At 47.4% G+C, this 21,010-nt stretch overlaps 1 protein-coding gene across 1 annotated transcript; it reads left to right on the plus strand.

The window, feature by feature from the left end:
* The first annotated feature begins 4,787 nt into the window (after positions 1–4,787).
* Positions 4,788–19,911, plus strand: Drc2 (dynein regulatory complex subunit 2). The gene is made up of 8 exons (XM_075960581.1): positions 4,788–5,136; positions 5,974–6,141; positions 14,306–14,475; positions 15,141–15,279; positions 16,753–16,950; positions 17,103–17,321; positions 19,226–19,378; positions 19,455–19,911. The coding sequence occupies exons 1-8, from the start codon at positions 5,005–5,007 to the stop codon at positions 19,764–19,766; spliced, it is 1,491 nt and encodes a 496-aa protein (XP_075816696.1). The 5' UTR covers positions 4,788–5,004; the 3' UTR covers positions 19,767–19,911.
* The last annotated feature ends 1,099 nt before the right edge of the window (positions 19,912–21,010 follow it).

Raw genomic sequence — 21,010 nt, forward strand, 5'->3', positions numbered from 1 at the left:
ATATCCAGAGTCTGGTAAGATGGCTCATCAGCTAAGTACACTGGCTGCTCTTCCAGCGGGAGCAGGGTCTGGTTCCCGGCGCCCACATGGCCGCTCGCAACCACCTGTAACTCCGATGCCCTCTTCTGTTATCCGAGGCTCACACGCGTTGCACAAACACACATGCAGTCCAAACACCCATTTACATAAAAATAAATAATTGTTTAAAAAGATATGACACTTCCCGCTCACAAAAGGTTAAGAATCATTGTACATTTTAGAAATATTTGTTCTGAATGGCTGTATCTATCTGTAACAGTTGTATACTCGATAAACACTGAATGAATAAGCCTCCCCCGCATTAGGATGTTTTTTTTTAATGGGAAAAAACTGCAACAACAACAAAAAGCTCAAAAGAAAACTGAGGGGAAGATTTTTAAACGTTGATTATTTCAGCCCCCTGTCTGGTGACCCCCAAGTACCGTCTTCTCAGCGGGGCCCACTGCTTAAGTCCGGTGCTTCAGTGGTTCCCAGCCCCTGCCAGCACCCGTCTCCTGTCCTGAAATCCACCTACTGCGCCTTTGCAGCCTGTCAGCTGAAAATAGCCCTGAAGCTGGGGGTGCGAGCCGCTAAGGCGTCCTTCCGCAGAGGGAGACTCTGCCCCCTGCTGGCTGCTCAGCTCCATCGACCCGGGGAGAGTCCAAGACCGAGATCGCCACGCAGGAGCCAACCGAGGGCTGCGAGGCAAAGGGGAGGTGGAAGGAGAGGATTCCCCCACGGGACCTGGCTTAAGTCTGGAGTGGCTGTGTTTCTTTCCCAGGGTTCGGGTGTCCCAGGCTAGCAGTTAGGGAAGCAGGGACAAGACAGCTGTGGAGGCTCATCTGGAGCTTCAGGGAGGTCCCGTCTCTCAGTCCTGGCTTTTTCATTGATCCTCTTTTCCCTGGGTCCCGCTGCGACACCTTTCGATCCTGAGCCAATTCTCTGCATCGCCTACACTTGGCGTGCAGTGTACCAGCCGCCCCATCACCATGGAAACAGGAGCCTCTGCATCCATCCTAGAGCAGATTTGCGAAGCTATGAGAAGAATCTGGGTTTGGGAGGGAGGGTCATAAAGGTTATTGAATACCACGTACCTTGTGAAGATGGTTGACTCTGCTGATGTTAAAGCTGCCTGTCTTCTCTGTCCATCCAAACCGACCAACTTCTCCTGATGTAGCCTTGAGCTAAAGGCCTCTAAGCATCACTTTTCTCATCTGTTAAATAAAAATAATAGCCGCACTTACTTCACAGGGCTGCTGTAAGAATCCCATTAGGTAATGCACACATAACACTTAAGTCAGCACTCGGCATGCAGTGAATGCTCAAAATGTTATTGACGTGATTTCTGCATATTTATTATTAGGTATTTGTTATTTCTGCTGCTAAACTGCTAGTCCCTTGGTAATAATGTCTTTTGGCATGGTGGCACCCACCTGTAATCGCAGCACTTGGGAGGTGGAGACAGGAGGATCAGGAGAGGCAAGGCTAGATTCAGCTACATAATGCGTTCAAAGCCAGCCTGAACGTGAGACTCCCACCTCAAAAAGACAAAAACGGAAAATCATGAATTTTGTTTTCCATCTCATGCGTGTGTGTGTTGCACAAATATGAGCATGTGGATCAAATTGTGTACCTATTTTCAGAAATGCAGAGGCCAGAGCAGTACGTTCTCCTCCGTAAACACAAACCCAGCCACATGTGGATTCTTGATTCACAATGGAAGGAATAAGGCAGAACAGTGAGGAAATACCCCCAAGGCACAGATGAAACCACAAGATCACACATCAAGGTTTAGGTGCAAACACGGAAGACACTCAAGGCCAAACTTTCATAATTTAAAAAAAGTTGAGATGATGTTATCTTGGTCAGTTTGGAATGCTGTAATAAGATAAAATAAACATATATATATGAACAATAAAGCTACTAGGAAATAGGTAGAAACCAAGCTTACTGAGTTTAAGATCCCAAAAGGCCCTTCGAACACAACACAGAAGGGCTGTGACTTAAGTTGTAGCACTTACCGAGCAAATGCTAGACAACCCTACTCCATTCCCGGACACAAGAGCAACAAAGAGTGAAAAGAGAAAGGCCAAATACTATGGCACATAAATTAAAATTCTTAGTTAACAGTGAAAAAAAAAGGGAAGTGATGAGGTAATCTAGGGGCCAGTGAGATGACTTAGTGGGTAAATTGTGTCTGCCACCAACCACCTGGGCTCGAGTCCTGGGATTGACTCCTGAAAGTTGTCCTTGAACTTCTACTTCTGTGCAGTGTGTGTGTGTGACCACACACACGCTAAACATGTCTTACTCCTGTGCAGTGTGTGTGTGACCACACACGCTAAACATGTCTTACTCCTGTGCAGTGTGTGTGTGACCACACACGCCAAACATGTCTTATTCCTTTTAAAAGCTACTAAACATATCAAGCTGTGTAGCATAATGTAGCTTTAGAACCTTTTCTCCATTCCACGCGACCCTTCGTGTGTGTGCTAGTAATCTCCCCTCCCCTGACAAAGGGAAGCTATTTTAACGCACACTGCAAGAACAGAATACAATACACAGTGTCGCTTAAACAGTGACCACTTATTTCTCACAGTCTAGAGAACAAGAAGTTAAGAATATGGTGGTGACAGATCTGGGATCTAGAAGGTCTTGGAAGGCTGTCTTCTGATGTATTCAAAGGCCACCAAAAAAAAATAACATTTGTTACATTCTCTTCTTGAATGTTTTTTAGTGTCTTTTAACACTTATTTAATGTGTACGTGTTTTGCTTACATGTGTGTCTGCACAAGCATGCCTGGTGCCTGAGGAGGCTGAAGAAAGGGTCAGGTGGTTGTGAGCCACCATGCGGTTGTTGGGAATTGAACCTGGGTTCTCTGCAAGAGTAGCCAGTGCTCTTAAGCCTAAACCATCTTCCAGATTAGTCTCTTTGTCTGCTAAGAACACGAATCCAACTAAAGGAGCTCACTTTCCTGAGAGTCTAACCAGCATCGCTTCCCCAGAGCTCCCCACTACTCTCCTTGTCAGTAGCAGTTAGGGTTACAGTCCTTACTTGCTTTCCATCTTTGTACTTTGTTCTCTGAACATCCCATCTAATTTTCAGAATAACTCGAGGATGCTGGCTGCACAGCCTAAAGAGTCTCCGTGAAGTCATAGGGAATTCTGCTCAGGTCCTCGTGGGCACATCTACCACAGAACAGAATTTCAGGCAGAGGCAGAGTGAAGCAAAGATACTGTACGGGTTAAACAGAAAAGCAAGGCAGCTTAGAAGACGGAGGTGCGGCCATGTAGAGGAGAGTGCACCCGGCTGCCTGAGCAGGGCGGGCTGTGGCTTGAGAGGTCTGCTGCTCTGTCAGCTGCGGGTGTCTATATGGGGAAACGTGCACTGCTGTATTTCTTTTTGTTATCCAAAGAATTTTTCGCTTGAAGAAACTTTAAGTTAGAAGTGGTAATGCATACCTTTGATGCCAGCACCGGGGAGGCAGAGGCAAACAGGTTTTTATGAGTTTGAGGTCAACCTGGACTATATAGTGAGTTTCTGGCCATCTGGGGCTACACAATGAGATGTTGTCTCAAGACAGTCTCTAGATTGATTTGTTTTATGTGCATCTGTTTTGCCTGTGTGTATGTATGTGCACCATGCGTGTACCAGGTGCCCACAGAGGTCAGAGTGGGAATCAGATCCCCTGGAACTGGAATTATGGGCAGTTGTGAGCTGCCATGTGGGTGCTGGGAACTGAATCCAGACCTTCTACAATTGCAGCCAGTGCTCTTATCCTCTGAGCCATCTCTCCACCTCCAAGGAGACCATTTTACAAAGATTTAAAATGTTTTATGTATATGTGTGTACATGAGTCCAGTGTCCACTGAGGTCAGAAAGGATTTTGAGCCCTTGAAGCTGGCATTGGTGGTTGGTCTCAGATCATCAGGCTTGGCAGCAACTCCCTTACCCACTGAGCCTTCTCACCGGCCCACCTGTTGTGGAATATTACTTTAACTATGTAAAGATATGTTACATTTGTTTATGTTGCAGAATATTACTTTAACTGTGTAAAGGTGTGTTACATTTGTCTATGCTGCTATTGTATAGTTATTAAAAGCTGTGTGGCATTTGTTTCACCTTGCCTGCCTGAGGCACCTGATTGGATTAGTAAAGAACAGCCAATATCTAGGCAGGAGAAAGGATAGGCGGGGCTGGCAGAGAGAGAGAATAAATAGGAGGAGAAATGAAGAACACGTCAAGAGAGGGAGACACCAGAGGTCAGCCACCCAGCCAGCCACGAAGTAAGCAGGAAAGAAAGTCACAGAGAATAAAGAAAAGTAAAAAGGCCGGAGGCAAAAGGTAGATAAAGAGAAACAGGTTAAGTTAAAAGAGCTAGCCAGAAAGAAGCCTAAACTAAGCCAAGCATTTAAAACTAAGTATAAAAGTGTTTGTGTTATGATTTGGGAGCTGGTTGGTGGCCCAAAAGAAGCCTGATATACCCACCCTCAAAAAAGATTGAGTATGTGTGTGAGTGGTCTTGACCTGTTCCACTGAATCCAACACCCTCTTCTGGACTCTGCAGGCAACAGGCATGCCCATGTATGCAGACAAAACACACATACACAAAATAAGACAGTAAAATAGAAAAAAATATTTGAAGGCTTTTTATGATAAAAAGCCCTCTCCACAAGAACTGACTGCGGTCCTCCAGAGTGCAGGGGGCGCTTCAAAATAGGGCTCACCTTACAATTTCTCACACGGGCAGCGGTCTTAGCGAAGGTCCTTGTTGCTAGGAGACAAGATGCGTCGTTCGACTCTTGAGCCGTCTGTTGACGGCCTGAGCTCTCTTGGCAGAGGACTGAGGTCTGACTAAGTAAGGCTCCATTACCTTAGTTCCAGAAGGTCCCTGTCTATGGGAGCGTTTTCTTTCTAATTTCTCACAAGCAGGCCGTGGCGGCAGGCCGAGGCTCTTTGCCTAAATCCAGTCCGCCTGCCCAGCCATGCCTAAAAAAGGGAAAAAGGCAAAGGTACCCTTGACAGACGAAGAGCAGCTGCTTTTATTTCAGCAGAAGTTGCTGGCAGAGGAGGAGGCGGCCAAGAAGAAAGAGAGGCTTCTCACACAGTTCTTGAAGGTGATGCTTGTCTTTACTGTGTCTTGCCCAAACCCACCCCGCCCATGCCCTGGCACCGTTGCCCAGGTCGCGTCACTGTTGGCTGACTCATTTTCATCCCGCCCGTGCCTCCTCCGAAGTCCTCGGCTACATTGTTTTCGTCCTAGGGAGTTCTCTGTGAAGCATGGAGAGGGGGAATAGAGTTGGAAGTACCAGCTGAGCTCTGGAATTAGGACAGTAGGTGCTGTCAAGTGTCCAAATTCAGCTATCTTGAAAATCTGGGGGGCTGGAGAGATGGCTCAGCAGTTAGGAGCACTGGCTGTTCTTCCAGAGGACCTGAGTTCAATTCCCAGCACCCACATGACAGCTAACAACCGTCTGTAACTCCAGTTTCTGGGGATCTGATACCTTCACACCAATGCACATAAAATAAAGCTAACTAAATTTTTTTTTAAAGATTTATTTATTTATTAAGTATACAGGCCAGAAGAGGGCACCAGATCTCATTACAGGTGGCTGTGAGCCACCATATGGTTGCTGGGAATTGAACTCAGGACCTTTGGTAGAACAGGCAGTGCTCTTAACCACTGAGCCATCTCTCCAGCCCTAAATTTTTTTTTAAAAAAAGAAAATTCTGCTGTCCCGTCTGGAGTGGGATCATTAGAAAGTCTTCTGCTTTGACGTCTCACCTTGAAGGAAACTCCCATCGAAAATCACAAATCCGAGCCCTGGGTGTTGGTTGACAAGAGCTTTGGCCCTTCAGAATGCTCGAGGGCTGGTGTTTGTCAGGGTGGAATCCATTGTACCCAGGTAGACCTTTGGCCTTGGCTGAAATGGGTGTGTTTATCCCTCACACAGGACAAGCTGGCCAAGGAAGAACACAACAGCGCTCTGAATCTTAATAAGATCAACACACAGTGGAGAACTGTCCTAAGGGAAGTCAAGACCAGGGAACTTCTCAAGGACATCGAGGTCCTCAGTCAAACGTTTGACCGCGTGGTGGATTGCAAGGACAGCGTCATCAAGGTACGGCTTCCTCGGGTCGCTCAGGTCGCTTGACGCTGGCCTCGACCTTTCTCAGTAGAGCGGGCCTGGTGAATTCATTTTTTTTTTTTGAGACAAGGTCATGTATCCCTATACTGGTCTCCTGGTGTAACTGGAGATGACTTTGAACTTCTCACTCTCCTGCCCCCACTTCCCAGCTGCTGGCACCACAGGTCTATACAGCCAGATCTACCTGACTGACCTTTAAACCTTCACACGGCACGAGCAACGAAATACTGAGCTGTCACTATCCCTGCCTTCCTTAGAGGAACTAACTACTCTCTTTCGTCATTTGCTGCCCCAAACAAGCCCTGCAGAGTTTTATAGTAGTGAGCCAGCAAGTGAAACTTAGTCCTGGTCTTTCTATCAGTTCCCGAGGGCTCAGTTCCAGACAGTGGGGCCGACCAGTCGGAGGGCTAGTATTAGAGTGTGGGTATCTTGTTTTTGTGAAGGGTCTCACTCTGTAGGTCTGGATGGCCTCGAACTCACAGAGATCCGCCTGCCTCTGCCTCCCAAGTGCTGGGGTTGAAGGCGTGGGCCACTGCACCTGGCAAGATAAAGATATTTTGACTATTATTCCCCTGTTTCATCCAAGCAATTTGGCCTCCTTGATTCAACTTCAGTGTCCCTGGATAAGGTTGTGAAGCCCTCAAAAGGCGAGAGCAATTCTGGATTTCCAAACCATCTTAATGATCTTTTGGAGGTAGGAGGGAGAGAGACACAGACTCGTACAGCCCAGGCTGGCTGGAATTTAGTGGTTCTATTTCAGACTTCCCAGGTACTGGAATGATTGGCAGGTGCCATCAACTAGGCCCATCCATACGCTCTTAAGAAATTCTTGAATCACTCTCATCCTTTGAAAGACTCTGATATATATTTTTTATTTATTTATTTTAATATATATATGTATATATATATAATATATATATATATTAAAAGTCCGTGTGTGGGTATGCATGCCAAGAAGGACAGAGGGCAACTTTGTGGCATCTTCTCAGTCCACCCGTACATGAGCGTAGCTGTCTCCTTGGCCTTGTGTGTCCCCCCTACACACACCTTTTAAGCTCTTGCAGTTCCATTTAAGCACAAATGAAATGTGTGCCTGAGCCATCTCTTCACTTTCTTCTCTGTAGAAGAAAGCCACACTCCCTGGCTTTGGGATTGGTGACGTTGATGGCCACCATGCTTTGGGGTTCTTGGAGGAAGCATGAGTGGTCTCAGCACAGTGAGATGTGTCAGACATGTCAGCATTGGTGCTGCACCAGGAACACGCAGAGCCCTGGGCAGCATGTCTAACACGGCATTGGTGCTGCACCAGGAACATGCAGAGCCCTGGGCAGCATGTCTAACACAGCATTGGTGCTGCACCAGGAACACGCAGAGCCCTGGGCAGCATGTCTAACACGGCATTGGTGCTGCACCAGGAACACGCAGAGCCCTGGGCAGCATGTCTAACACAGCAATTGTGCTGCACCAGGAACATGCAGAGCCCTGGGCAGCATGTCTAACACGGCATTGGTGCTGCACCAGGAACACACAGAGCCCTGGGCAGCATGTCTAACACGGCATTGGTGCTGCACCAGGAACACACAGAGCCCTGGGCAGCATGTCTAACACGGCATTGGTGCTGCACCAGGAACACACAGAGCCCTGGGCAGCATGTCTAACACGGCATTGGTGCTGCACCAGGAACACGCAGAGCCCTGGGCAGCATGTCTAACACGGCATTGGTGCTGCACCAGGAACACGCAGAGCCCCTGGGCAGCATGTCTAACACAGCATTGGTGCTGCACCAGGAACACGGAGAGCCCTGGGCAGCATGTCTAACACGGCATTGGTGCTGCACCAGGAACACGCAGAGCCCTGGGCAGCATGTCTAACACAGCAATTGTGCTGCACCAGGAACACACAGAGCCCTGGGCAGCATGTCTAACACGGCATTGGTGCTGCACCAGGAACACGCAGAGCCCTGGGCAGCATGTCTAACACGGCATTGGTGCTGCACCAGGAACACGCAGAGCCCTGGGCAGCATGTCTAACACGGCATTGGTGCTGCACCAGGAACACGCAGAGCCCTGGGAAGTATGTCTAACACGGCATTGGTGCTGCACCAGGAACACGCAGAGCCCTGGGCAGCATGTCTAACATAGCATTGGTGCTGCACCAGGAACACGCAGAGCCCCTGGGCAGCATGTCTAACACGGCATTGGTGCTGCACCAGGAACACGCAGAGCCCCTGGGCGGCATGTGCTTGGTTTCTTTGCTGTTCTCGTGACCAATGCCGGGCTTTAGAACCTGGCCCTCAAAGCTTCTCTGCAACCTGTTGATGCCTCTGCATTTCTTCTTGGTTCTGACTTTCACTGAAGGAATTTCTTGATCACCCCCCACTCCCATTTTTCGAAATCGGGTTTCTCTGTGTAGCCCTGGCTTTCCTGGAACTTGCTCTGTAGACCAAGCTGGCTTCGAACTCACAGAGATCTCCCTGCCTCTGCTTCTTGAGGTTGGGGTTAAAGTCTCATGCCACTACCACCCGGCTATGGTCCTCTTTTTCTTTCCTTCTTCCTTCCTTTCTTTCTTAGATCTGAGGGGAACCAAGATCCGCTCAGGAAATGGCAGCTTCCTTGAAGGTAGCACCAAGGGAGAGAAAGCTGCAGCCCCTTTTTGTTTATTTTTCATTTTGCTTTTTTTTAAGATTTATTTATTATGTATACAACATTCTGTCTCCATGTGTGCCCGCACGCCATAGGAGGGCTCCAGATCTCAGTTCAGATGGTTGTGAGCCACCATGTGGTTGCTGGGAATTGAACTCAGGACCTTTGGAAGAGCAGCCAGTGCTCTTAACCTCTGAGCCACCTCTCCAGCCCCTCATTTTGCTTTTTAAAGACAGTGCCCTTGCTGGCCTGGAACTCACTATGTAGACCACTCTAGCCCCAAACCCAGAGAGATCCACCAGCCTCTGCCTCTGAGTTCTGGGATTAAAGACCTTCACCATTATACCCTGTTTATCTTTTTAAAATACACCTTTTACCTGTTTGTAGTACAAATAATAAAAACCCAGAGACAGATACTGGGGTTCAACCTGAAGGTCAGAAAAGCAATGCAGCCAGCCACTGGCTCTTACCTCTACCTCAAATGGAAAATGGGTGAGATCCTGTCTCCACGAATCCTGAAGACTCCACAGAGTTCCTGTCTCTTCCTCTTTCTATTCCTCTCTCTGCCCAGCCATATGGCTCTTGTCTCCACCTCCCTAGTGCTGAGACCACCTTTGTGTGAGCTCTGTTTCTCTCTTAGACAGATTCAATCTTGTGTAGCCCAGCCCAGGGTGTCCTTGAACCAGCAAAGATCCACCTGCCTGTGTCTGGGATTAAAGGAGTGTGCCATCACTCCCTGGTTTGTACGGCTGCTTTGCTCTCTGATCTTCAGGCAAGCTTTATTAATACACCACTATACCTGCTTGCCAGTTCCTTTTAGGCTTTTCTTCCCAAACAAAACTCGGCAATAACAGCAAATATTAGTGTCTTTCCACGAGAAGACACGCCTTTCCTTCTGTCTGTCTTGCACAGGTGGGGATTCAGCAGACCCCAGCAGCTTCACACTGGAGGTTACAATCCTGCTACAGCTTCTTCCCTTGCTCTCTTTAAACTGGTTTATTTATTTCTATTTTATGTGCATTGGTGTTTTGTCAGAATGTTTGTCTGTGTGAGGATGTCAGATCCCCTGGAACAGGAGTTATAGATAGCTGTGAGCTGCCATGTGAGTGCTGAGAATTGAACTCTGGAAGAGCAGCCAGTGCTCTTAACCTCTGAGCCATCTCTCCAGTCCCAGGCCTTTTTTTTTTCCAGTGCCAGGGAGCAAATATAAGGCCTTTTATGTGTTCGATAAGGAGTTTACCACGGAGTCACATATCCAGCCCTGGAAGGCTTTGGACTTGGTGTGTGTGTTATATGTTCACATATGAATATGCATGCCAGAAGTTGTTACCCAGTATCTTTCCTTAACTATGGTCCATCTATTAGTTTGCTTTTAGAATGTGGTACACTTGAGCCAGAGAAGTGACTCAGCAGTTAGGAGCACTTATTGTTCTTGTAGAGGAACCCGGTTAGATTTCCAGCATCCATATGGTGGCTGTAACTCCAGGAGACTTGATGCCCTTTTCTGACCTCTAAGGGCACCAGGCACACATATGGTATACACACATACATGCAGACAACACTTATGAAATAAATCAAAAAAATGTTTTTAAAACATTGCATGCAGAGGCTGAAGGATCTCTGAGTTTGAGGTCAATCTGGTCTAGCAGGTTCTGTGCCAGACAGGGCTACTCTGTAGTGAGACCTTGTCTCAAACAAACAAACAAATAAAAAACACTTCACAGATTTGCTCAGGGTCATGTTAATCTTTCTGTATTATATTCCAATTCTGGCATATATGCTGCCAAAACAAGCATCTTCTTTTTTGAGACAGTCTCTCACTGACCCTGAAGCTCATCAGCTGGATGGTCAGTGAGCTTCAGGTATCCACCATGTATGAGGGGTGATCTGAACCCCCAGCCCCAAGCACTGGGATTATAGGCGTACCCCCAGGCCTGGGTCTTTATGTGGGTTCTGGGTCACGTTCCAAACTCAGGGCCTTGTGCTTGCTTGGCACGAACTTTGTCACTAACCAACCTTTCATTTCTCTTTTTTGAACCCAGACTGAGAATAATGGCATTACTCCTGCCTCAGCCTCCCAAGTATTAGCCAGGTAGTGGTAGTGCATGCCTTTAATCTAAGCCCTCAGGAGGCAGAGGCAGGAGCATCTATGTGAGTTTGAGGCTAGCCTGGTCTACAGAGAAACCCTGTCAAAAAAAAAATCACAAGGCTCCTCTCCAAGGTTATATAAGCAAAACCGACTGCTAGAAAGGAGGGACCCTCAAACCAGCTAAGCTGTGGAACTCGAGGAACAGCTTTTATTAACCATCAGTAACCCCAATAAACTAACTGGTTTACCAAGGTAGACCTGGCAGAATCATTAGTCTCTCTCTCTCTCTTCTGGGGACAATGGATATCTGTCTCTGTTTTCCAGGAAAGCCACACAACACAACCTTTGCCCCACAGGGATTGTCTTCACACACAACAGCGAGACAGTCTGGGTTTCTCACAGCGTGCCTGGAGGAAGAATTCCCAAGAATAGGCATTCCAAGAGGCAGGAAGTGGAAGCTGGCAGGCCAGAGTGAGGGCTGTGCTGGAACCAACACAGTTCCAAGTGCCATTTTCACCTCTTCTGTTGATCCCAATAGTCACAAGGTTACTCAAACTCAAGGAGGTGGAAAGAGAACGCTTTTCTTCTGTGCTCCCTCTTCCCGCTCTCCTATCTTCCTTTTTCTTTCTGGCTTTCCTCTTGAGATGAGTCTGCTGACTTCAAACTCATGACCTTTAAAAAATATTTTATTATTTTTCAATTATGTGTCTTGTGTGTTGGGGGGGGGTAATACATGTGAGTGCAGGTGCCCACAGAGGCCAGAAGAGGGCGTCATAACCCTTGGAGTTAGACTTCCAGAGTGGTCAGTGCTGGAAACTGAACTCAGGTCTTCATGAAAAGGAGCAAGTGCTCTCAACCTCTAAGCTGTCTCTCTAGTCTCCCTTCCTCCCAAATGCTGGCATTGTAGGATGTGTCACTATCCAAATGAGATTTCCTCTTTGGTGGAGGAACTGACAGGCCCACTGCAGAAAACTGTAGGATGGGAGTGGACTTGTCTGCCATACAGGATGCCATAAGAAGCCAGTTTCTGTTGGCCCCTGAATCACTCTGTCCTCACTTGATTGGCCTTTGATAGCTTCCTTGCTTTTTGTTTTGTGCTTGTAGTACTGGGGATCAAAATCTAGCCCTATCTGTGGTAGGCAAACACTCCACCGCTGAGATACATCCCCAACCCTATAAAATAATTTTGCCGTGTGTGGTAGTACACACTTTTAATCCTGCACTAGGGAGGCAGAGGCAAGCAAATCCCTGTGAGTTGGAGGCCAACTTGTTTTACATAACTAGTTCTAAGCCAATTAGAGCTACGTTGGGAGATACTATATATATATATATATATATATATATATATATATATATATACACACACACACACACTGTATGTGTGTATGGATGGATGTATATGGAAGTATTTATACATGCATATATTATATATGTACATATCACACACACATGCGCACATGCACACATGTCTTGTTAAGTACCCAAGCTGGCTTCAAACTCATTACCGTAGCCTAGGGAATTTGCAGTGCTCCTGCATCAGTGCCCTAGTATTGTGGGTGTGCGTCACCTGACTGGTTTGTGTAAGAAGATAAACTAGGGCTGGAGGTTAAGAGCACTGGCTGCTCTTCCAGAGGTCCTGAGTTCAATTCCCAGCAGCCACATGGTGGCTCACAGCCATCTGTAATGAGATCTGGTGCCCTCTTCTGGCCTGTAGGGGACACACAGGCAGAACACTGTTTACATAATAAATAAATCTAAAAAAATAGAAGATAAACTTGTTAAGTGGGGAGCGTAACCCCAGCCCTCTGGCCTGGGGGTTGCATTGGCCTGGACTCCAGATTCCAGCATGCCAGGTCCTGACCCCTTCCCCCAGCGTATTTAAGTGAGCTCCCAGAGGAGAAACATGTGGTTCTGGGTTTGCAGGTGCTCCTCGCTTTCCTGTCTCCCAGCAGTGCTCTCACCGTATTTAATAAAACAATGGGCATTTTAATTCGGTTTGATCTGACCTGATTGGATTTCTTTGCGCCGGCGGAACCGCCCGTCTTAGGATTTTTTTTCCTAACAAAACTAGATTCAAGTTAGTTTCTGCCCTCAAACATCCAGTTCTCCAAGGATACCTGGCTTTTTGTTTTTTTAAGATTTATTTATTGTGTATACAATTTTCTGCCTGCATGTATGCCTACAAGCCAGAAGAGGGCACCAGATCTCATTATAGATGACTATCAGCTACCATATGGTTGCTAAGAATTGAACCCAGGATCTCTGGAAAAGCCCTACCCCACCCCCCAGTGCTCTTAACTGCTGAGCCATCTCTCCAGCCCTACCTCTTTTTTTTTTTAATGGTGGCTCCATCCGTGTAAATGTTTGTGAGCCACAAGACATTGACTCACTTTATAGTTCTTTAGAAAAAAAATTATTTTCATTTTATCTCTGTGTCTACATATATGTTAGGTGCACCATATACATGCAATGCCCACGAAAAGGGCAGTTCAGATCCCCTGGAACTGGAGTTACAGGTGTGAACCTCCATGCAGGTGTTGGGAATCAAACCCTAGTCCTCTGGGAAAGCAGCCAGCGCTCCCAATTGCTGAGCCATTTCTCCAGTCCTTCCCAAAGCTGTTTTTTTTTTTTTTTTTAGACAGGATCTTACGATGTAGCCCCGACTGGCCTAGAAATCCTAGTCCTTGAATTCCAGATCTCCTCCTGTCTCTCTCCTGCGTGGGAGGACTGGTTCCTACACTTCTAGACGTCACTCTTGGTTTGCGTCAAGACTAAGTGGAAAGGGCTGGAGAGATGGCTCTTGCGGTTCTTTCAGAGGACCTGGGTACGAGTTCCAGTGCTCACATTAGGCAACTCACAACTGCTTGTAGCTCTCATTCCAGGAAATCCGGGGGCCTCTGGCCTCTTGGGACACCTGCATAACAAACCTAGAAAGGCATGCACGCATATACACAAATAATAAATTAATCTTACTTTTTAAAGACTGAATGGGAGAGCCAGCATTCCTAAAACCATTAGGAAATAAGAGGAAAATACCATTGTGCCATCCACCTAGCCAGATAGCTAAGTGTGCGTGCGTGCGTGCCTGTGCGTGTGCGTGCGTGCGTGCATGTGCGTGTGCGTGCGTGCGTGTGTGCATGTGCGTGTAGGCCAGAGGTTGTCACTAAGCATCTTTCTTGCTTGCTCTCCACCCTATATTTTGAGATCGGAGCTCATTTATCAAATTGGGTAGGCTGGCTGGTCAGCAAGACCTAGGAGCCTCCTAACTCTACTCCCCCAAACCCAGGATTACAGGGGTGCCACCACAGACTTCGTTTGTGGGTGCTGAGGACCCAGCCCCTCAAATCCATTTGTATTTTCTCGGGGATGCCGCTCGGCCAGAACAGTAATTACCTTCCTCCTCTAGTCTCTGGCTAAGGACTTGACTGAAGCAGAGGAACAATACGCCCATGCTCTGCGCAGCCACTTACACAATGTTGACCAGCTCTTGACCCTGCAGCGACGCCGACTCAGTCTCCTGGAGGAAAGCTACAACATGGAACTAGATGTCCTGACGAAAGAGTTTGAGACGGAACGGTAAGGGGCCAGAGAGTCCAGAGACTGGATCCCGGGAGTTCCCAGAGCCAATCCCTAGTACCTCCGAGCCTCCTCCCTAATCTAACCCCAGGCAGAGAGGCTCTTGAGTTCCTCGGAAATGAACTTGGCTTTAATCTTAGAGTCTTAGCTTTCTTTGACCTCTGCGGTACCTGTCTGTACCTCCTAATTTCAACTATCAGAATTCTATCCATCTATCAGTAGATAAGGATGGGAGAGAGATTCCACTGTGAACTTATGTAAATTTTTGGTTTTGTTTCATATGAAAGTATTACCTACTCAAAAATCAAAATATTCTTATTCTTTCTGGGTAAAAAAAGAAAGTAAAAGAAAACATACACTAAAACCTTTTCTCCCTCCATGCCAGGTGCCTACAAGTTTGTCCCATCTATAGCGTTTTTGGTTTTTTGGGGGTTTTTGTGGTTTTGTTTTTTTTTTTTATTTTAAGACAGAGCCTCACTGTGTAGCCCTGGCTGGCTTGGAACACATTCTGTAGACCAGGCTGCCCTCTAACTCATAGGTATCCGCCCACCTCTGCCTCCCAAGTGCCAGGACTAAAGGAGTGTGCCACCACCCCTGCCCGTTCATAGCTATGTGTTTCTTTGTTATTGTTGGACCTCATGCTATACCTATCACATCTCCTGTAGGAAGACAATCATTGACCAGCATGAGAAAGAGATCCACTACCTCCAGGATGTCTTCATGGCCATGGAGCAGAATTACATCGATTCCGAGTATGAGAGCAAGCTAGAGTTCCAGAGTATGTGGGATGATCTGAAAAACAAGGTACAGGCGGAGGATGGAGGGACGGGGTCCAGAGAGACGGGCCGGGACGAGAGCTGCTCGGGGCAGTCAGAGCTAGGCAAGCACTCCAGAGCCAAGGGTCAATAAAAGTCTCTGGCCACTGAGGTCCCCCGTGCTTCTTTGTGATCTTGTGAAAACTGCTTGGGAACCAGGAACGTTCTAGAAGATTTTAAGAATGCATTTAAGGGGGAAAGAACAAAACAAACAACAAAAAAAACAAGCAAAAAACCATCACCACGACCACCAACAATTAAAAAAAAAACTAAGAGATCATCTGACTTCACCCTTTTGAGAGGTATAGACAAAGAAATAAAGGCCCACAGTAGCCACATGACCAGCTTGAATCCCACAGTCTGAGTCGGTAGAAATTGATCCATAATTCTTTCCATCATAGACTTTGCAAATCTAGCTGACATGCAGAAGTTTGTGTTTAGGGTTCTTGGTTTAACTTTAATCAATCAACTTATATTTGAGACAGCTTCTTCCTTAGCTCAGGCTGACCTTGAACTCACTATGTGGTGGAGCATGACCTGGAACTGCTTTTTTACTTTTACCTTAAACTTGTGATCCTCCTGCCTCCACCTCCCGAGTAGGGTAATGGGCATGTACCATCACATCCAGCCTGAGTCGATGCTAGGCAAGTATTCTACTCTAAGCTCCATCCCCAACCCTTGCTTTTAATTTAGCCAGTGATATACTTTACAGTTTGAATAATTTCCTACTTGTGAAAATTGAAAAGATTTCACATGAAAATCCAAACTATCAATTTTGCTTTAAAAAGTTACAAGATAGCCAGGCGGTGGTGGTGCACGCCTGTAATCCCAGCACTTGGGAGGCAGAGACAGGCGGATCTCTGTGAGTTCGAGGCCAGCCTGGTCTACCAAGGGAGTTCCAGGACAGGCTCCAAAGCTACAGAGAAACCCTATCTCGAAAAACCAAAAAAAAAAAAAAAAAAGTTACAAGATCTGAGCCAGGTGGTATAAAGACGCACTCTGGAGGCAGAAGGAGGAGGATCTCTCTCTAATTTGAGGCCAGCCTGTTCTACAGAGTTCCAGGGCTACACAGAGAAACCCTGTCTCAGGAAGACAAAAAAAAAAGTTCAGATTTGGAACACTGGGCCTCATTCTGTTTTTGTTTGTTTTGTTTTGTTTTTCAAGACAGGGTTTCTGTATAGCTTTGGAGCCTGCCCTAGAACTTGCTCTGTAGACCAGGCTGGCCTTGAACTCACAGAGATGTGTCTCTTCTGCCTGGCTCCTCATTCTGTTTCTAATTGGCATCATTCTCATGGAGCTGGGCCCACCCCCATGCTTTCCTGTCTGGGTCACAATGCCCCACTCTGAATGTAATTCACTAAACAACGCTCCTAACAGTTCTCGAGGGTAAGGCTGCTGGTGGGCATGAGCGGGCACTAAGAGAGTAGCTCTAAGCTTTTGGTATTTGGGACACATTCCCTAGAATTTAGAAGAGAAGCACTTTCTTCGTCTACAACTGGAGAACATAGTGGAGGATCTGTGGAGAAGGTTCCAGGATGCGCTCAAGAACTACACCGACGCCACGGAGGACCGGAAGATTGCCTTTGAGACTCTGAAGGTGAAGGACGAGAAAAGCTCCAAAGAGATTGAAATGCAGATGAAAAAAATCCAGAAGCTGCAGGTCAGTGCTCACTTGGAGACCCCAGGCCATTCAGTGTCCGTCTGTCCATTGCCTTCCCAAATTCTTTTGGGTCTCTCACTGGTTGGGTCAAGATGACGCTCTGCTCTTAGTCCTTCAACTGCCTTTGTCAATGGTCCCCACTGTCCCTCTAGGAGGCCATAGGTATCTTGAAAGGGAAGATCACAGCCCACAGCCGTGAAAGTGAATGGCAGAACCAGTGCATCCGCAATGACAAGGAGCTGGTCCATGTACAGCTGCGAAAACTGAAAGCCCAAAGGACGCAGGCTCGGGGAGTGTCCCAGGAGAACTTAGTCAAACTCACCCTGGAAAGTAATGCCACCCTCAAGGACCTGAAAAAGGTCGTGGAGAAGGTAAAAGGGACAAAACCAAGAAACCTGGCTGGGGGCAAAAGGGATTCAGGAAAGATGGGGCAGGGCTCCCTCCTCCCTCCTCTTTAAGTGGATGTTTGTGTTAGCTTTTCTTTTTTCCTTCCTTCCTTCCTTTCTTTCTTCCTTCCTTCCTTTCTTCCTTCCTTCCTTCTTTTCTACTCCGTTCTCTTTTTTAAATGAACAGGGATGTTTCAGCTTCCCGAGTCAAGTCCCACTTTGCCTTGCACAGGGTCTTTTTCTCTGCGTGTCTGATGCATGAGGTTTCCTCTCCTCCAACTGCTGATTCTGTCTGTGACTCTGCGGTTCCATGAGCTGAGATTCTCTGCTGCTACTTGTTAGGAATATTTCTTCTTTTTTAAAAGATTTTATTTATTATGCATACAATGTTCTGCCTCCATGTATGCCCGCATGCCAGAAGAGGGTGCCAGATCTCATTACAGATGGTTGTGAGCCACCATGTGGTTGCTGGGAATTGAACTCAGGACCTCTGGAAGAGCAGCCAGTACTCTTAACCACTGAGCCATCTCTCCAGCCCAGGAATATTTCTTAGATGAGCCTCTCTGCCAACGCAAATAATTCCAATCAGACCAAATTAGATTGAATAAAAGATGCCTATGTTTAATGCAGTGCTCCCGGGTGGCACTGGGAAAGCATGGTGAGGTGTGGGAGGAGACCACGCGAAACCCGGAGACCACATGTACATTCTCTGGGGGGCAGTCTAAATAGCCTGTGGGAGTGGTCCTGACCCTCTCTGGGGAGGAGTCACCGCTTGGCAGGCTTTCCCAGAGGTGGAGTTCAGACCAAGGCAACTCCCAGCGGAGGGGGCTTGAAATGGCGTTCCTGCCCAGTATTCCAAAGATGGATGCCAGGGGCTGGGACGAGGCCCCTGAATATTATACTACCTGATGTCTTTCAGGTTTTTCCTGCTTTTTAACTCTTTAACTAGCAGAGGAAACGAACCAATTAGGACCCCTAGACTGTATTATTTCTAGACTGCATCATTTTGGGGGTTTGTCTCTGGATTTCTTCTGAAGACAGTGTCATTTGGGGACCTAACCTCTAGATTTTTTTCGAGGCCTACCAACTCATCAAGATGCTATTTTTCAGTCGTATGACAAGCTCCAAAGATAAACACTGTCCCCAATGGCTGTCGTATGCTCTGGATCTTCACCATAGGTTAAGTTTCACTGCGGCCCCTTAGACAGACCTTCCTCTGAGGCCGGCCCCCCAGTCTTGACCTTTTGTCAGCTTGAAGCAGCTAAGAGCAGTGGTCATCACCCCTAAACACCCTAAGAGCAGTCAGGGTGACCTTTGAGACAGGTGATGAGAGACCAGAAGTTGGACAAACTCCCCATAGGAGAAGAAGAGCTACCACTGTGTAACAAAGGTGGTGGATTTTCAAGATGGCCACTTCTTCCTCAACCTCCTGAGAGAAAAGCCTGGCAGCTTTTTTCTCCTGCTGCAGGCCCCCTGCTGATGGGTTGGCTCCAGAAGTTCAAGGCCTGATCAGGACCCGTCTCACACATTTGCAGACCAACCAACTCTCCTATTTGACTTCAAACTGACCAAGCCTAAAGTAAGGAAGGAAGACGCTTTAAAGCTTCTCAACCCCCAGGCTTCCAGAAGAGATGGGGCTCTCCAGCTTCCCAAGATCTCCCTCTGTGTGTCTGCGCATGTGTGTTTCCTCATCCCAGGAAACACCTTTCTTAGCTGAAGAGAAGACGATGTGGTACCGAGCTGTGCCGTGTGAGGATGTTAACTGCTGGGAGAGAGCTTGGCGCGGGCAGGCACTGCCTGAGATGGGCTTCCTGCTGCTGGAGCCGCTTTCCTGGACTCAAGCAGGGATTCATCTTGTTTTCCCTAACGCGCCTCTTCCTTCCCAACAGGGTGAAAAGATCCTTAAACTTGCTGAAATCTGTAGGAAATTTGAAACAGAGGAAGAAAAAGTCCTGCCTTTCTATTCCTCAGTCCTGACTCCCATGGAGCAGGAGGAAGTGGAGAGACAGAACCCAGAAGAGGTCACAGAGGAGCTGGCCAAGGTAAAGGATGGGGAGCATGGGGGCTGGGCAGCATTTGCTCAAGGGGACCACCACACGCCTCCCTCCTCTGCCTCAGGTTATGGCGGACTACTCAGGGATGGAGAACTTCTGGAAAAGATACAATAAGGTGAAGCTGGAGGTGCTGAGCCTGCAGCACAGACGCGTGCAGCTGCTGGAGATCAGCGGGAAGCTGAGGGAGATGCTCAAACAGTACCTGGACGGTATCTCCGTGAGCGATGAGGTGCTGAGCCAGCTCAACCCGCTCTTCATAGTAAACCACAGGAGCAACCTGCCCCAGCTGTCCGCACCTGACCAGGCAGGCGAGAAAGGCCCTCCAACCACCTACAATGTCATCGAAGCTGCCCACGTTGTCTCCCGTACCCTGTGATCCAAGGAACCCAAGACTTTTTTTGTGAAACCCGAGTGCTTTGGTATTACAAATTTAGATGGAGGCTCCAGACAGTACTCTAGTCATTGACTGCCACTATCCAGCACAGTATAACCAATAAATTATTCTTTTTTAAATAATACAATTTTTTCATGATTTATTTTTAGTTTTATGTGCATTGGTGTTTTTCCTGCATGTGTATCTGTGCGAAGGTTGTCGGATCCCCTGGAACTGAGTTACAGAAAGTTGTGAGCTGTCATGTGGGTGCTGGGAATTGAACCTGGGTCCTCTGGGAGAGCAGCCCGTGCGGTTAACTGCTGAGCCATCTCTCCAGCCCTAACAAATTATTCTTTCAAAAGAATTTATAAGATCCTTTAAAAACAAAAACAAAAATTAGGGTCTCATGTAGGCCTCAAACTCCCTATGTAGCTAAGGATGACTTTGAACATCTGGTCCTCTTGCCTCCTCTGGGATTACAGGCATGCACCTGTTTTATTGGTGCTGCGGATTGATCTCAGGGTTTTTTGCATTCTACCAACTGCCTTATTCTCAGTCCTTGTAAGATCTTTATTATCTTTGCCATATTCAAGGATACAAGGAACGTTCTGGTCCCAGGGAGAGAATGCCTAGAAATGGTTCCTCCTCAGCATCATGGCACCATGGGAGCCAAATATATACCCCAAGGGACCCAGAGGCAGATTCAAAACCAGTTTTTTGGGGTAAATTAGGACAGAAAGAAGTGTGCTCCAAGGCCTCCAGCTACTCAACCACAGGCAAGATCCAGCTTCACAGTGCTCTTTTTTCTATCCAAGAAAGCAGCCTCACCGGGCGGGAGGCAGAGGCAGGTGGATCTCTGTGAGTTCAAAGCCAGCCTGGTCTACAAGAGCTAGTTCCAGGACAGGCTCCAAAGCTACAGAGAAACCCTGTCTCAAAAAACTGAAGAAAAAGAAAAGAAAAGAAAGAAAGAAAGAAAGAAAGAAAGAAAGAAAGAAAGAAAGAAAGCAAGCAGCCTCGAAGCGCTGGGTTAGCAGAGTGTTGGTGCGCATCCATAGTTGCAGCCTAGCCAGGAGGCTCATGAGCCTGAGCCCAACTTGGGCTACAAATGCAAGGCCCCATCTTTGAAGAAAAGGGGGCACCAGAGATGGCTGAACAGGTGAAGCATTTGTTTCTCTACTTGGACGAGCTCAGTTCAGTCTCTGGGAGCCAGCTACAGTTAGGAGAGAACCAACTTCACAGTGCTGTCC

Source organism: Microtus pennsylvanicus, chromosome 2 (assembly GCF_037038515.1).
Source record: "Microtus pennsylvanicus isolate mMicPen1 chromosome 2, mMicPen1.hap1, whole genome shotgun sequence".
In the NCBI taxonomy this organism is placed as follows: domain Eukaryota; kingdom Metazoa; phylum Chordata; class Mammalia; order Rodentia; family Cricetidae; genus Microtus; species Microtus pennsylvanicus.

What these genes read in the sequence shown, in the direction of transcription:
- Drc2 (XM_075960581.1), top strand. Translation starts at nt 5,005, where the DNA reads ATGCCTAAAAAAGGGAAAAAGGCAAAGGTACCCTTGACAGACGAAGAG. An exon ending in AAAGAGTTTGAGACGGAACG is followed by an intron (nt 14,476 to 15,140) that starts GTAAGGGGCCAG and finishes CATCTCCTGTAG; the next exon opens with GAAGACAATCATTGACCAGC. An exon ending in AAAAAATCCAGAAGCTGCAG is followed by an intron (nt 16,951 to 17,102) that starts GTCAGTGCTCAC and finishes CTGTCCCTCTAG; the next exon opens with GAGGCCATAGGTATCTTGAA.